This window comes from Crinia signifera, chromosome 11 (assembly GCF_055691185.1).
Source record: "Crinia signifera chromosome 11, ASM5569118v1, whole genome shotgun sequence".
NCBI classification, from domain to species: domain Eukaryota; kingdom Metazoa; phylum Chordata; class Amphibia; order Anura; family Myobatrachidae; genus Crinia; species Crinia signifera.
In genome coordinates, this window is record NC_139227.1 from 7,686,228 (window position 1) to 7,704,284 (window position 18,057).

Genomic DNA, 18,057 nt, shown 5'->3' on the forward strand with positions numbered 1-18,057 from the left:
AAGGAGGAGTTACCTTATGGATGCGGCGGGGGCCGTGCTTCCCCAATATCCGGATCTCAGTCAGGAGTCTTCTCAGGATGCAGGAATGGGCACAGAACACTCAACTATCAGATTGGGTTGACCTTTTATTTTCAAAACAGTCACTGAAGACATCAACCCCTTTTTGGTAAATGCGTCACAATACTTCCACTACAAGTGGGCAACAGTGTAGAAATGTCCTACTATGCAATAATCATTCAAGTAACAGGAAATGTTTTACGGTGCAATAAACATTCAGGTAAAAGGAGATGTTTCACAGTGCAATAAACATTCAAGTAAAAGGAAATGTTTTACGACACCTTTCTCTGTACTAGTGACGTATCCCAAACTAAGCTAAAGTTACCGGTAACTTACTCAACTTACACCTGACAACCCTTCGCAACAATTGTATAATGTCCTAACTCGCAGGCCCTAATGGCCCGACCTGTGCACAGGGGTTTGGCTGGGGCCCGTGGTGGTGCACATATCCAGTCGTGGGACAGGGGTAGGGTCTGCCTAATGTCTTGGGTATTTACTGGCCCGTATACAGTCTTAGCAGCAGTGAGGAGGCCTTCTCGGCCCTTATAGTGAACGAGTTTCCTCACTGGGTGGGGCGGCCCGGGAAAAGGAAGACCGATGGCTTGGAAGTTGCGGGCAGGCCACTAACAGGGGGTGCCCAACTCCAAGGATGCAGGGGCTACCTCCATGTTGGGTATGGCTCTGGTGGGGCTATAGCAGGTGTAGGGTCGGGTCCCTAAAGGGCCTCAAAGGCAACACTCACGTTTAGACGGTAAGATGGCGGCCAGTCCTTTTCCCTCCTAGAACTTCAAGATGGAGGCCGTCTCCCTCAACGGCCTCATGGATTTGGCCAGATGGGTGCGGCAACCTGCAGGGCCCCTCTTACTTCTCCTGTATACTGGCAGGGTGACAGCTTGGTCACGCTGAACCCAGTGTCGTGGGCAGGGGACCGGCTCTCCCCTCCTTCCTCTTGATGGCGGCTCCGGCACACGCCGCGGGTCCCGGGTCTGGCGCCGTCAGATTTCTCCTTCAGTCTCTGGGGTCAGGGGGGTCACGTGCAGTTGCCCGTCTCTCCCGCCGTGACTCTTCACCGGCGGGTGGTGGGCGGCGAACGCTGCGTTCGGTGGCACGCTGGTGCTGGCTCCCTGCTGGCTGCTGGAGGTCGGCGGGGGTCACGTGACGTCACCAATCTCTCCCGCCGTGACTGTACCGGCGGGTGGTGGGCGGCGGGCGCTTTGTTCGGTGCGCGCTGGCTCCCCTCTCCCCTGCTGGAGGTCGGCGGGGGTCACCGCTGACGTCGCCCGCTCCTCCGTCCGGCCTCTCCTGTCTTCGCGGCGGGCGCTCTCCTGTACGCCGGGGTCGCACGCTGCTGCCGGCTCTCTCACTCCTCTCCCTCGCACACTGGCACCCCGGTGAGTTCCCCTTCCTGCCTTTGCCACCGCCTCTTCCTCTCTTTCCCCCTCCAATCCGGTGCACTCCTGGCCCCGTCAGTCACAGGCTGTCGGGGCAGGTTGGATTTAACCCCGTCTGCCCTGAGGCTTACATATACACACACATACACACACACACGTAGACCCCTGGGCATTGCAATGCATTGGGGCACCTACAGATCCTCCAGAGGTAGGGGTGGGGGAGCTTTGATGTCCCGCGGGTGGTAGGGGGTATTATATCAACCACTCAGCATGTAGGGCCTGGATCAGTAATTTCCACTAATTACCCCTTTACTGCACAGATGGTGGGAGATGGGGTGGGAGAACGTGGCATTGGGCTGAATGAAGGGGCCCTGATACATAACTTCCAGGGTGGTAGAGGATGTTTAATATGCAGAGGAGTGGTGTATTGTGGAGAGGACTTATTATTTATAATTTTCTGGTGGGAGGACAGCTTGCTTGACTGCAGATATCTCCAGTTCCCAGAAATTGATTTCTTAGATTTTAATGGAATTAAAAACGAGAGAATCCCATCTACCAAATGGTATTGGGGATCAGAGTTCAGGAGGCACAGCAATCTGCCAACGAGTATATAAAACTACATACCAGGTGTGTGGAGCTGGAGCAGTAACCAGCTGCTGGAAGGCTGATATCTCTGGTTCTGGGAATAGGAGAGACAAGCTTCTAGTGTCCATCAAAGGGGGAGAGTCCCAGCTTTTGGAATATACCCTCAGAAAAACTCTAAGTCAGACAGAACCTGAAATATCTGACGGGGAAGAGCAATTAATAGCCTTGGATGGGGACCACTACTTTGAAGTCAGATATCTCCGGTTCCCAAGGGCCGATTTTTAAAATTCTTGTACCCATGGAAAGAGGGGACCCTCAGCTTTCAGCTTAGGGACCTTAGACTCCTGGGGGGTTTTCTGGGTACTCAGAACCCCCCCCTGCGTGCGCTACTGGTGCCGGATGCTTGCAGTTTATATAGAGGTCCGGCTATCGCGAGAATCCGGCGCCGGGCAATGATGGATCCGAGTCAGGGGGAAACTCCGAGCGCCACTCGGATCCGGGCTCGGATTCATGCCATTGGTGCGGGCTCAGATCTGGAAAATCCGAGCCCGCACATCTCAACATAACACATGCAGTAGATATCCCGTGGTTCCAGCTGGTGTGATCAGACAATCTCACTAAAGGCCCCCATACACTATGCGATTTGGGCACGATTTCACCCGATTCGGATGAATCGGGCCATGAAATCGGCCCAAATCGCATGTTTAAAAATCCCCTCCGATCCGATGCGCAGTCCCGTGCGCATCGGATCGGGGTCGGGCAGTCGGACCGGCTGCACATAAGATTTCCTAAATCTTATGTGCAGCCTCCGGGCAGCAGGGTCAGCGGGCGGGGGACACTGCGAGGGCAGAGGCGGGCAGTAGCAGCGAGCGGGGGACGCCGGAGAGCCGGGCAGAGTCAGCGGCAGCAGATGCTGGGGACCTGCAGGGGTTGGAGCCGGGCATGGTAACCTCTCAAATAATAGGCAGTGGGCGGGGGGATGCTGGAGAGCCGGGCAGGGGACACAGAGGCAGCGCGCGGGGGGACGCCGGTGAACCGAGAGGGAGCTGGGCAGGAGGATCGGGGAATCACTCTGCAGCTGCAAGGAAATAAAAACCAATACAATGAATGGGCAGCCAGTGATTGGCTGAGAGCTCTCTCAGCCAATTGCTGATTGGCTGAGAGAGCTCTCAGCCAATCACTGGCTGCCCATTCATTTGTAATGGGTTTTTTTCCTCCCTTGCAGAGTGAGTCCCCGATCCTTCTGCCCAGCTCCCTCGTCGGTTCACCGGCGTCCCCCCGCGCGCTGCCTCTGTGTCCCCTGCCCGGCTCTCCAGCACCCCCCCGTCCGCTGCCTATTTGAGAGGTTACCATGCCCGGCTACCAGGGACGTGCAGTCAGGGAAGGCAGGGGAGGCAGAGCCTCCCCTGTCATAATGATGAAAATAATAAAAAGAAGATATTTATATATCTTCTTTTATTATTTTCATCATTTCTCCCTCTCCGGCTGCCTCCCACCCTCTTACACTGCTGCATGTGAGGGTGGGAGGCAGCGGGAGAGGTGCCTCACCGCTGTTTACATTGAAACTCCGGGCAGCTTGGGGCGGGAAGGGGTGGGCAGGGGGGCAGGGTGCAGCAATGGGCTGTAAAAGCCCATTGAAAATGAATGGGGAAGCGGCACTTATACTGGTGCCGCAATGACAGGGGCACCAGTATAAATGAACGCCCCCAGATGTGATTGGGCCAGCAGATCCAGTGCTGGATCCGCTGTCCAATCACACATGCAGGACCTGTGAGAGGATGCGCAGCAGCGCGGGGCGCGGGCAGCGGGGAGTCCGGCGCCTGCTGGTAGACTGTCGTTGACACTCACCGCCGTGGAGAGGACCGGCCGCCGTCACCGCCGTGGAGAGGACCGGCCGCCGTCACCGCCGTGGAGAGGACTGGCCGCCGTCACAGCCGTGGAGAGGACCGGCCGCCGTCACCGCCGAGAAGAGGACAGGTGAGTTCGCCGGGTGGAGGGAGGGCAGGTGGGGCGCGCATGTACCGGCGGGGGGGTGCAGAACAGTCCCCAGCAGCGAGTGGGAAAGGAGGCGAAGAGACTCCGGTAAGACGATTCAGTGGGGTTGAAGACGAGGTGACTTACACAGAAGCAGGCGGGGGAGGACGCGCAACTTGGACTCCAAGACACGGTGGCGTAGGGGAGCCAGGTGACTTCTGGCAGACCTGGTGGGGTCAGGACAGTGCATGGCTGCACAGCGTGTCCTCTAATATCAGTGACGTGCGGTGAGGTCAGTGCCTCCCCAGGCAATGACCTCACCGCACGTCACTGCCGGCTACACCCCCTGCAGGTCCTTAGCATCTGCCTAGCTCTCCGGCGTCCCCCGCTCGCTGCCATGCCCCCCCCCAGCTCCCCAGTGTCCCTCGCCCGCTGATTCTGCCCGGCTCTCCCCCTGCAGATCGACGGGAGTTGCATATGATAAATCGCATGGCGATTTATCATATCCAAAACTTGGCACATCAAGTGCCTAATCGTGTGTTCCACTCCCGGGGGGCTGCCGGGGAAATCAGGTCTGACTTGTCCCTAGGACAAGTCGGGCTAATGTATGGGGCCTTAAAGGGCAGTGATGGCTAATCTTGACACTCCAGCTGTTGTTGAACTACACATCCCAGCATGCCCTGCTACAGTTTTACAGTTTGGCCATGCTAACACTGATGCAGGGCATGCTGGGATGTATAGTTCAACAACAGCTGGAGTGTCAAGGTTAGCCATCACTGCTATAGGGCAACAAAAGTGTGAGATGTTACACTCTTTTTTTAGCTACATTTTGCATACTATATAATGTGATAGATCCCATAGGAGGTGTGCAGTCTCGCCATTCAGCCACCTGTTCACTGTTCCCAGCAGCAGCAGGATTTCCTGTGCACATCCCAGACTGGGCCCCTACATCAGAGCAGGGCCCAGGTAAATGAACTGGATCCACCCCCTCTCGGTGCCACTGACTGACACAGGACTTAAGAGGTGTACATACGATGAGATTTTGGCAGGAGATTTTGACTAGATAGCCGAAATCTCCTAGAAGGTTAGCCAAAATCTCCCTATTTTTCTCCTGCTTAGTCAATATTGTCTATCATAGATTGCTTAGCATAGATGACTGTGCAGGGAAAGCAAGTTTGACTAGATCATAGACTATTATTACTTAGTAAAAATCTCTTAGTCAAAATTTCTTAGTCAAAATCTCTTAGTCAAAATCTCCAGTGCATCTAGCCAAAATTGCTTAGTCAAAATTGTCCATTAGCCAAAATCTCACCGTGTGTACACCTCTTTAAGCCACGTGCACATGGTGAGATATCAACTATGTCCATACACTCCAGTGGCTGAGCTGACCTGACCTGTCTGTGTGTCCATACACTCCAGTGGCTGAGCTGACCTGACCTATCTATGTGTCCATACACTCCAGTGGCTGAGCTGACCTGTCCTATCTGTGTGTCCATACTCTCCAGTGGCTGAGCTGACCTGACCTGTCTGTGTGTCCATACACTCCAGTGGCTGAGCTGACCTGACCTATCTGTGTCTCCATACACTCCAGTGGCTGAGCTGACCTGTCCTATCTGTGTGTCCATACTCTCCAGTGGCTGAGCTGACCTGTCCTATCTGTGTGTCCATACACTCCAGTGGCTGAGCTGACCTGACCTATCTGGGTGTCCATACACTCCAGTGACTGAGTTGACCTGACCTATCTGTGTGTCCATACACTCCAGTGGCTGAGCTGACCTGACCTATCTGGGTGTCCATACACTCCAGTGGCTGAGCTGACCTGACCTGTCTGTGTGTCCATACTCTCCAGTGGCTGAGCTGACCTGACCTGTCTGTGTGTCCATACACTCCAGTGGCTGAGCTGACCTGACCTATCTGGGTGTCCATACACTCCAGTGACTGAGTTGACCTGACCTATCTGTGTGTCCATACACTCCAGTGGCTGAGCTGACCTGTCCTATCTGTGTGTCCATACTCTCCAGTGGCTGAGCTGACCTGACCTGTCTGTGTGTCCATACACTCCAGTGGCTGAGCTGACCTGACCTATCTGGGTGTCCATACACTCCAGTGACTGAGTTGACCTGACCTATCTGTGTGTCCATACACTCCAGTGGCTGAGCTGACCTGACCTATCTGTGTGTCCATACACTCCAGTGGCTGAGCTGACCTATCTGTGTGTCCATACACTCCAGTGGCTGAGCTGACCTGACCTATCTGTGTCTCCATACACTCCAGTGGCTGAGCTGACCTGTCCTATCTGTGTGTCCATACTCTCCAGTGGCTGAGCTGACCTATCTGTGTGTCCGGACACTCCAGTGGCAGAGCTGACCTGTCCTGTCTGTGTGTCCATACACTCCAGTGGCTGAGCTGACCTGACCTATCTGTGTGTCCATACTCTCCAGTGGCTGAGCTGACCTATCTGTGTGTCCGGACACTCCAGTGGCAGAGCTGACCTGTCCTGTCTGTGTGTCCATACACTCCAGTGGCTGAGCTGACCTGACCTGTCTGTGTGTCCATACTCTCCAGTGGCTGAGCTAACCTGACCTATCTGTGTCTCCATACACTCCAGTGGCTGAGCTGACCTGACCTATCTGGGTGTCCATACTCTCCAGTGGCTGACCTGACCTATCTGTGTGTCCGGACACTCCAGTGGCTGAGCTGACCTGACCTATCTGGGTGTCCATACTCTCCAGTGGCTGAGCTGACCTGTCCTATCTGTGTGTCCATACTCTCCAGTGGCTGAGCTGACCTGACCTATCTGTGTGTCCATACACTCCAGTGGCTGAGCTGACCTGACCTATCTGTGTGTCCGGACACTCCAGTGGCTGAGCTGACCTGTCCTATCTGTGTGTCCATACACTCCAGTGGCTGAGCTGACCTGACCTATCTGGGTGTCCATACACTCCAGTGACTGAGTTGACCTGACCTATCTGTGTGTCCATACACTCCAGAGGCTGAGCTGACCTGTCCTATCTATGTGTCCATACACTCCAGTGGCTGAGCTGACCTATCTGTGTGTCCATACACTCCAGTGGCTGAGCTGACCTGTCCTATCTGTGTGTCCATACTCTCCAGTGGCTGAGCTGACCTGACCTATCTGTGTGTCCATACACTCCAGTGGCTGAGCTGACCTGACCTATCTGTGTGTCCATACTCTCCAGTGGCTGAGCTGACCTGACCTATCTGTGTGTCCATACTCTCCAGTGGCTGAGCTGACCTGTCCTATCTATGTGTCCATACACTCCAGTGGCTGAGCTGACCTGTCCTATCTGTGTGTCCATACTCTCCAGTGGCTGAGCTGACCTGACCTATCTGTGTGTCCATACACTCCAGTGGCTGAGCTGACCTGTCCTATCTGTGTGTCCATACTCTCCAGTGGCTGAGCTGACCTGACCTATCTGTGTGTCCGGACACTCCAGTGGCTGAGCTGACCTGACCTATCTGGGTGTCCATACTCTCCAGTGGCTGAGCTGACCTATCTGGGTGTCCATACACTCCAGTGGCTGAGCTGACCTGACCTATCTGTGTGTCCATACACTCCAGTGGCTTATGTATATAAGAGGCACTGCTACCACGTGCATTTATTGTGATCTAAAGAAGTAAAATGTTATGTTGTCATCCACTCCAAAACCTGACAGCAGCAGCATGTCACAGCATGTTGACTCACAGAATCATAATAAAACTCCTGGTATAATATGGGCACTGTGGGTAGTAATCTTGTAGGTAATCCTGGCATTTGCTTTAATATTCTGTTACCCACCTGTGGCCAGTCTGTGTAACTGCACTCTAGCAGCCTGACTGTGCAGTCTCAGCTGCTACATAATTAGTTCATTACCTTGGGTCTGGCTGCCCAGCTGTGGTGTATCTGTGCATCAGTAGGCTTGTCCTTTTCTGGCCACCCTGATTTGCTATTTCTCCCTATATTACCCAGTCTGCCCTTGACTGATTGCTGGTTAAACTCTGAACAATTCTGACAAACCCTGAGAACTTCTGAACTTATGTTACCCTGAACCTGTGCATTGCTGGTGTACTCCTGCATTTTTCTGCATACCACTGCTGCTGAGTACTAGCTGTGGCACCTTATACAAACAGTAGCGCACGCAGGGGGGGTTTCTGAGTACCCAGAAACCCCCCCAGTAGTCTAAGGGCTGTAGGTTGAAAGCTGACGTTCCCCTCTTTCCATGGGTACAAGAATTTTAAAAATCGGCCCATGGGAACCAGAGATATCTGACTTCAAAGCAGTGGTCCCCATCCAAGCATGTTAATTGCTCTTTCAAGTCAGATATTTCAGGTTCTGTCTGACTTAGAGTTTTTCTGAGGGACTCTGCTTCTTTGATGGACACTAGTCGCTTGTCTCTACTGTTCCCAAAACCAGAGATATCAGCCTTACAGCAGCTGGTTACTGCTCCAGGTCCACACACCTGGTATGTAGTTTTATATACTCGTTGGCAGATTGCTTTGCCTCCTGAACTCTGATCCCCTAGTCCCCAATACCATTAGGTAGGTGGGATTCTCTAGTTTTTAATTCCATTAACATCTAAGAAATCTATTTCCGGGAACTGGAGATATCTGCAGTCAAGCAAGCTGTCCTCCCACCAGAAAATTATGAATAATAAGCCCACTCCACTATACACCCCTCCTCTGCGTATTAAACATCCTCTGCCAGTGCCACCCTGGAAGTTATGTATCAGGGCCCTTCATTCAGCCCAATGCCCTCTTCTCCCACCCCATCTCCCACCATCTGTGCAGTAAAGGGGCAATTAGTGGAAATTACTGATCCAGGCCCTACATGCTGAGTGGTTGATATAATACCCCCTACCAGTCGCGGGACATCAAAGCTTCCCCCACCCCTACCGCTGGAGGATCAGTAGGAGCCCCAATACATTGCTATGCCCAGGGGTCTACACTGCTGTTGATGCCCCTGTATGTATATATATATATATATATATATATATATATATATATATAAAATTTGTTTTTATTATTATTATAATTTATATACATTTGGTCTATCTATAATACTTTAACTGACCCGGCATATACTGGGTCACCATAGTGTCCATCTCCATGCTTTGCTCCGCCCCTCTGGAAACCCCCTTCTGAAAATCCTGCGTTTGCCCCTGACAAAATATAAGTCTTGCAAGAATATGACAGCGGGATGATGATGTTCGGCCTCAACACGGATTCAAGTCTGGCAAGAGCACCTGAGCTGTGACTCAGGGGGACTCTGGATCCTGAGCATTCAGAGCTGCCTGGAGTCCTAGTAATCTGGGCTGCTCAGCTCTACTTCTGACATAATCTGTGAATGTTGTTATCACTATGTATGAAATCATTTTTTAGGGGAACATTGAATGAGACTAACATGATTGCACTGATAATGTTCTTAATAATCCATGGGTAGTACCTGTATATGTCATCAAAGTAGGGGGCTAAATAGCACTACCCTGACTAGGGCCCAATTTGGTCTTATTCCAGCCACAGCGAAGGAGGACATTTAGTAAGGAGTCTTGCTGTAGGGGTGATAAAAGTTGGGAATGGCGTCCTATAGGCATGGGGAGCAGCTGCATCGCCCCCTTGGGAAGACTGGGTGGAGTCATCATTGGGAATCCGGACAGCTTTCAGAGCCTCCTATTAGTACTTAGTCCATTGCTCCTTGCCAGGAGCCAAGCATGATATGGTCTGGCCATTCTGGGACAGTGCAAAAGTATTACATGTGGTATGGATGCACTTTCTACACACCGGTACAATTACGAAGAACCTGATATACTGTACAATACAACTCTACACAACAAAAGGAAGTTCCTCCCTATTCTAGAGACCATGTGATAGGTCTAAAAATATCAGGTGACTCAGTGCATCATATACAGTACAACTGGACAACTGGACGTTTTGGATATACCAGATGACGCTTTAGTCTAAGGGGGACATAGGAACTCCATTTTTGCATGATATTGAGATTGGTGGGTGAGTTTAGTCAGATCACAACAATGCTGATTGAACACCAAGTAGTGCCACTGCATATTTTTCTTATAGAGATCAATTAACTCTATGAACTGTTTGTGACCTGCTAGGGTAGGGGGCACTGTTACCCTTCAGCCAGGGGCAGATCCATCCAAAGAAGGGGTGGGGAGGGGGGTGATCAGCTTGATCGCTTCCCTCCTGCAAGCAGAGGACACTGCTGGGCACAATGAGAGCAGTCTCCCTGGTTTCACCACAGGCCAGCCTGAAAGAGAGGCTACTGCCAGCCCACAGTTATAAAAGGGCTGTCAGTGGCAAGGGGAAGGTGAGGCATGGACCTGGCACCCTTGAACATGCCGGGACCAGATAATTAGCACCACCACCCTTTAGTGCCAATCTCAAAATATATTGATATATATATATATCAATGTATTTTTACTTAATATTGTCTATTTTTGCCTGTAAAATGTACATCTACATGCTCCAATTACAGTAAATCACAGGAGAGATACATTGACAACTGCTAGGCTTGTTTCAAGCAGGCTGATCATGAAGGAGAGATTAGAGTGCAATTTGGAGGACGGGATGTACTAAATAAAAAATGCATGAAAACCCCCGTTCTTGAACCTTTTACAGTGTTTTGAAATACACTAAAGCCCATTCCGGCGGACCTCTGGTGTGGGGGTTATGCCAACGCTAGCTGGCGTAACCCCATAGAAGCCTATGGGCTTCTCTGTGCAGCACTGCATGCCCCATGGCTGCCAGCGTCTCTGTGCATGCCATCTGGACTTTCCCATTAGAAACGAGGAAGTCCAGGCTCCCGCGGGGATTGCAAAGGGAAGCTGTTATAGGTAGAGCTGCCCTTTGCCTTACACACCACATATGTTAGTAGGGATGTACCGCCAAAAGTTGAATATGATTTTAATTATCTCTCTTTTGCCTCAGCATCTTTTACAACCACATTGATGGCTTCAACTTGGTTGCAACCGGACTTGAGACTCTTTACCCTTTACTCTGCCGGCTGCACCCAGCAATAATGCCAGGTAGGCAGGACCAGATTATTTAAGGGTCTGGCCTCACCACATTATTGTCCCCCAACCCGAGAGTGAGAGTGTGAGATGCCTTCTCCATTCTTCCCCCTTGGGTGGCAGCATTTAAGCTCTTTCCCCCATTGCATCAGGTAATATTAGCCAGCGCAAGTCCAGAGAGGCAGTCTCACAAAGGCCGCTAGAATAAAAAGGATGTCTGGAAGTCCCAGATGGGCGGTGGCCATGCAGAAGAGCTTAAAGGCTGCTGCTGACCGGGTGAAGAACAAAGAAGGTGCCATGAGGGCAGCAGCCAGAGTAGTAGCTGCTGTGCTGCCCCCAGTAGGTGCCATCCATAGGAAATCCGGCACTGCGGTTGGGTGATGTCATTGGTTCAGTGTCCTGGGCTGGCGCTGAAAGATGAGATTGATTTTTTATTGTTGTGAACATGTCCCGGGTCGCATCGAACCCAGGTTACCCATTTACACTGCACTGTGAGCTGTGCTAAATCCATGGTTGATATGCCAGGTCACTTGAAACGTGTAATTTCAACTGGGTGTATTTCAGGCTTGCCTACCCTCCCGGAATGGCCAGGAGCCTCCCAGAAGTCGGGTCCTGTTTGAGCGGCTTTCAGCTCAAAGCCGCCCAGTGTGTATGCCCCAGCGATGAGCGCTGCTGCGCGCTCCCGCATCATCGCCGGGAAAGCCGCTCATCTGCTGGTTATACCTGGTTATACCAGCAGACGAGCGGCTTTCAGGACAGCTTTGCATAGCTCTGCGCTCAGTGCCGGCCGTCCTCCCCTCTCCACCGGCACCGGGCAGGGAGAAAGCCGCTCAGTGTGTATGCACTGAGCGGCTTTCCCCGCAGCGATGATTGACATCATTGCTGTCCATACACGCTGGGCATAGTCGCCCAGTGTGTATGAACCTTTAGTTTAGTTGATGGGATGAGTGCAAACACCTTGTGCTTGGCTACTGGATAGAACAAGTTTGCTTTGACAAAAAAATTAAAAGTATTCTCCTGGTCTGTAATAAACAAAGTTCACATTCTTATGCCACCCATACAAAATTAATTTGGGGTCTCATACACTCCAAAAAATATGTGCTGCATTACATTTTGAACTAGATTGCATCATTACTAGTTCAAAACACACACTGCTTTAGCACATCCGATGCGATTTCAACTAGATATGAACTAGATATGATGATATATTCGGCATTACTCACAATGGAAGGAAAAAAACAAAACTAAAGCTCTCTGCTGTATCATTTGTAGCCAGCAGATGGCACCAAAGTACACTCTGTTCTCAGTTGCTAGTCTACAGTAAACTGCAATTTGATTCAAATTATTTGAATCATATTTTTAACTGAGACATACATAAACAATGTGACCTAATGTGTTCTGCAACTACTGTATGTATCGTTTATGTCTTTACTAGGTGGAGGATTCCATGTTCCTGTAGTGCACTCTCAGCAATCCCATACACAGCATTTTATTAGTATACCCAGTGGCGTTACTTGAAATTTTGGTACTCTTTACCTAGAAGGGCGCCCGTCGCGGGCATCGCGGGTACATTTATGTGTGGCCGCGACGCGACCGACACGATGCCCGCGATTTCCCATTGAAACCCATGTTAAACATGGAAATCGTGTCGGTCGCGTCGCGGCCGGCCATAAATGTACCCGCGATGCCCGCGACGCGATGCTCACGATTTCCCATAGGAATCAATGTTAAAAGGCGCGATGGACCCGATTTTACTGTTAAATAGCTCAATTGACCCGATTTGGCCATAGAAATCAATGTTAAATGGGCCACAGAGCCCATTAACCCTTAAATGTCCCCCCCAATTTTTAACGCCACCCCACGATCCACGCGAACCCGAAGCGTGGCGAGCGTAGCGAGCCCGCGAGGGGCGGCGGTACACGTCCTCCGACCTTTTCATGCCCTACTATCCACTAGGGCGTGGAGTGAGAATATAATAGTGTGGCGAGCGCAGCGAGCCACCGAGCCCGAAGCGTGGCGAGCGCAGCGAGCCCCGCGAGGGGACGCGGATACCTTCACAGTTATACGCGTCCCCTCGCGGGCTTCACAGGTGTCCGTGGCGACGCCGACACCTGTGAAGCCCGCGAGGGGACGCGTCTACCTGTGAAGGTATCCGCGTCCCCTCGCGGGGCTCGCTGCGCTCGCCACGCTTCGGGCTCGGTGGCTCGCTGCGCTCGCCACACTATTATATTCTCACTCCACGCCCTAGTGGATAGTAGGGCATGAAAAGGTCGGAGGACGCGTACCGCCGCCCCTCGCGGGCTCGCTGCGCTCGCCACGCTTCGGGTTTGCGTGGATCGTGGGGTGGCGTTAAAAATTGGGGGGGACATTTAAGGGTTAATTGTGGTTATTTGGGCTCTGTGGCCCATTTAACATTGATTCCTAGGGCCAAATCGGGTCCATTGAGGCATTTAACAGTGAAATCGCGGTCAATCAGCCTTTTTAACATTGTTCCCTATGGGAAAATCGCGGTCATCGCGGGCATCGCGGGCATCGCGGCCATCCCGATTTACCCGCGATGCCCGCGATGACCGCGATTTTTACCCCCGACGACCGCGATTTCAATCGCTGGCGCCCTTCTAGGTAAAGAGTACCGAAATTTTTCTCCCCAAGCCAAAAAAGTCTCTTGCGGGGCGGGCCTCCCTTTGCCCCAAACATTAATTATATTTTGTTTCCTACATGCTCATTGCCAGGGGTTTCTTGCTCATTGCCAAGGGTTACATGCTTGTTGCAATACCGCATGGTAGCGCTCCCATTGATTAAGGCTATACACAATGCCTATTGGCTGCTGTGTAAAGCTTTAACCAAAAGGAGCACTACCTTGCGGCATGACGCGCACTGCTGGACCAGTGGCCAGTCTCCCAGAGGCGTACTTGTCCCTTTCTATGTTCCCCTGTACCTCCTGCACCACTGTATCATACTCCAATAAATAGATGAATAAATAATCAGTGGGGGATTTGTCTTTGTCTGTCATGGTCGCCCCCGTGCTGCTGCTGACTCACTTCCGGTGCTCTGCCAGCGGGCAGCGGCAGGCGGCAGCATGTCAGTGCGCTGGGTGGGTGTCGGCATCTGGCGCCCACACAGACCCCGTTGCTGCTCGCTCCCTCAAGCTCTGCCAGTAGTTAAGACACTGAGTATATCTACTTTTGTGGTCCCGCTCCCCGCTATTCAATGCCAGATTACGGCACTGTAGGTGCTGTTTCACATGCTCCGGCTGATGCCAGGTGGCAAAACCCCAGGTGTACAAAGTAGACAATTTAGATGGTAATGTCCCGGCAATGGGACATGAAGGGATGTGAATGTTTAAGCATTAAGTGATATATTGGGGGAAATTTACTAAGAATACGAATACAAAAAATTGTATTCGTATTCTTGCTACGAATGAATACGACTGCATACGGCTGTTTCAGCCGTATGCAACGTTGTGTTCCGAAGGGGAATTTACAAAGCAGTCAAATACAACTGCTTTGTAACCCTCCGATGGTGTAATGATTCGTATTAGCTGGCAGTATATACGGCCGCTAATACGAATTCTTACAGGCAGCCTGCACGGATCAGTCAGATCCATCATATCAGTCAGATCCATCATATCAGTCAGATCCGTGCAGGCTGCAGAGTGTAAAAAAAATAGAGAAATAAATAAATAAAAAAAACGGCGTGGGGTCCCTCCCACAGCCGTAACCAGCACAAGGCTGAAACAGCCGGACCGGTAATAAAAAATCAGGAAACCCGGCAAATAGGGGTTCCCCAATTTTTTTAAACCAGCCCCAGGCTCCAGGTCCAGGGCTGGTTCACAAAATACGGGGGACAAAATGACTAGGGGTCCCCTGTATTTTAAGAACCAGCCCCAGGCCAAACCAGCCAGCAGGGTAATGCCACAGCCGGGGGACACTTATTATATAAGGTCCCGCGGCCAAAGCATTAACCCTACCGACCAGTCAGCCTGGCCAGGCCCCCCCCCCCCAATAAAGGGGTCCCCCCCTCTAGGACTTACCTGACCAGGCTGAAGCCTGGTGCTGTCTTCGATGCCCCTAAACGGTGGGCGCCGGGCTGATTTCAGTGTAAAAAAAAAAGAATAAACTATTGTTTAATACTGTGGAACTATGAGTCCAAGCAAGCCTCCCCCGCAAGCTGGGACTTGGAGAACCACAAGTCCCAGCAAGCGGGGCATTACCCAAATGCTGTAATTGAGAATGAAATAAGTAACTCATATACAGTAGGTAGTTTTATGATGGTATTAGTGCATGACACTACTTACATTGTATTGTTTGCTGTATCACTATTGGACAGTAAGCAGTAACTAAGAGCTCACGGTCTCAGCATCTGCTACAGGGACACGGTGTTAATGTTTTCTGAAGACATGAGGGCGTTAATGCCAATGTCAGATTCTTTCATATGTGGGTGAATGTCAACGAGCATTCCAGAATCTTCACACTTCTGTAACAATGTAGATATGTTGCTTTCTGTCAATCGTAGATATCTAGGAGTAAAAAAAAATGGTGGTTTTATTACAGCCACATAAAACATTACATAAGGTAGCGGCACAGAAATAGCTGCAGCAGACTCTGCTGTGGCTTCGTGGCACGGGTGGCTTCGCGGCACGGGGTGGCTTGTTAGCAGCACTGGGATCTACAGAGGCTATTGCTATGTCACTGCCTGGGCCTGTAGGTGCTGTCATGCTTGCCCCTATTGAAAATGTCCCTCCCAAAATGGACACCACCTCAGAGGAGACAGTTATTCAGGATGATAGAGGAGGCGGCTGTGTGGCCTGCGTACTGTGACCTCTGATCTGCACAGCGCGCACTGCCGGGGACAGGAAAAGCCAGGCCGCGTCTGAGCATTCGCAAGCGTAGTTTAATCCCGAAATCCCAGAATTTGAAGCGCGTTTTGAGGGCCAAATCCCGGGATCCTGCTGCTCCCGATACCGGGATTGGCTTCCCTATTGGTAAATTAAAGTTACATGACAAATTAATTTGATATAATGTATGCTGAAACAATATACAACTTATCTTTTTAAAACTGTTCATTAATTCCTATATACCACACAACGAATGGAATGAGGATGCAATGGGATAATTTTCAGAAATAATAAAATTTCATCTGGCATACAAGAAAATGGTTATTAGTATAATGGGATCGCCAGGAAGTGTACTTAGCTCTCTAAAAAACGTTTGTAAGTCCTTTCCCAAATGGAAGAATAGGGCAACAGGTTATCTGTCCAGCAGCTTAGTAGCAGAGAGGTTGGAGGAGGGTACCAACGCGTTTCGTCCAGATATGGACTTCTTCAAGGGGAGCAGAGTACTCTTGAGTATGTTTTTTAGAGAGCTAAGTACACTTCCTGGCGATCCCATTATACTATAACCATTTTCTTGTATGCCAGATGAAATTTTATTATTTCTGTAAATTATCCCCTTGCATCCTCGTCCCATTTGTTTTTACGTAATTGTCTTTTAATATATTACTATGTCTTAGATAATAAACTACTGTTATGTTTTACATATCATTAATATCTAGTGTATTATATTCTGTTGAGCGCCTGTTTTCTCTTCCCACCCTCCACATGAAAAACCTAAACTGATTGACCAAGTCGGTTCTTAGAGAATAAGGCTGCCATCCCATAGAAACCCTTGACACATACCATAAGGTGCCATCAAAGTCCGATGGGCCACAAAAACTAAAGGCTATCTGAAATTGTTTAGTATCACTCTGCATATGTATAGGTGGACGCATGCACCCAAGCCCTAGAGTTGTGTTCTGAACTCTCTCTCTCTCTCTCTCTCACTCTCTCTATCTCTCTCTTTCTATATATATATATATATATATATGGTGACGCTGCTGCTCCTGGCTGTTCCCTCCGGCGTCTGTCCCTGCTTGTCTTTCCTGTTTCCAGCGGGTGATCGTGGACGTACATCAGCGCTCCGGACGGCGGTTGGTGCCTATGCCTTGGTATTTCTATTATTGAATCATGTGGTAACCAGCCCACTGCTGCTATTTGTCTGGTACGAGTCTCATCTGGTACTATTGCCCTGTGCTTTTTATGTACCCAAAATAAACTGTTTTACACTATGGAGCGCTCCTCTATTCTATTTTAAACAGATTTCCACTTCATCCCCTTGAGTTCTGGGATTTCTGGAGGTAGCTGCAGTCCGGATTTCTGGGACTGGTGTTTTTGTACCACTTCAAAGAACTGTATCTTTGGACTTTCAGCTGGTGTATTACAAGTACCTATTAGCGCTTATTCACTACCAAATTGCTTCCAATATATATATATATATATATATATATATATATATATATATATATATATATATAAACAATATCTCTAATATTGCGCTATAACAAGGGTCGCTTCCAACACTAAGTTCCCTACTAGTATGAACTTGCAAAGAATAACAAAAATCCAAGTGTTTTCTTAGTGCCGAATGTTTCTAAATAAAAATCTATATACTTATTTATGTACAATATTTATAAAAAAAACAATAAAATACAACACTTTCTTCATTCGACTCCTTGTGTGTGGAGTTATTCACTTGTTTAACAGTTGTTTGCAATCCCAGTTTTTCGATGTTACCCAACGCGTTTCGTTTCGTCAAGAAACGTCATCAGGGGAAATACATGATCTACAACTTTCAACCAATTTATAATAGGATGACAATTATGATTCTATTTAAACCCAAGTTTACTTAGGCTTTGTATTGGTGTACTCCTCCCAGTGGAGATGTCTATCTTAAGACTTTACACGATGGGATGTTTAGAGTTCTTTGTATGGTAATTTTCAAATTTCAACAAGCCTTTTTAAAGGAGGAGTAGGGGGACTTTTAAGGCCTCAAAGAAATAATAAAAATGGAAAATTAGGAGAATAACTTCCTCTCAAGAAGAATCGTTCTGTCAGAATGACTTCTCTTACTTGAGGAATGGATTAATTTCCAACTCCTTAATCTGCAGTAGAGTGTGTGTCCAGCTCACAGATGTGATAGCTCATTATC

At 49.9% G+C, this 18,057-nt stretch overlaps 1 protein-coding gene across 3 annotated transcripts in view; it reads right to left on the reverse strand.

The window, feature by feature from the left end:
- Window positions 1-15,283: 15,283 nt before the first annotated feature.
- Window positions 15,284-18,057, reverse strand: part of C11H16orf78 (chromosome 11 C16orf78 homolog) — a 33,438-nt gene continuing 30,664 nt past the window's right edge. For all 3 annotated transcript variants that reach the window (XM_083163833.1, XM_083163831.1, XM_083163832.1), the window contains one exon: window positions 15,284-15,551. In XM_083163833.1, coding sequence (XP_083019959.1) covers window positions 15,398-15,551 — 154 coding nt within the window. In that variant the 3' untranslated portion in view covers window positions 15,284-15,397. The remainder of the gene's footprint in view (window positions 15,552-18,057) is intronic.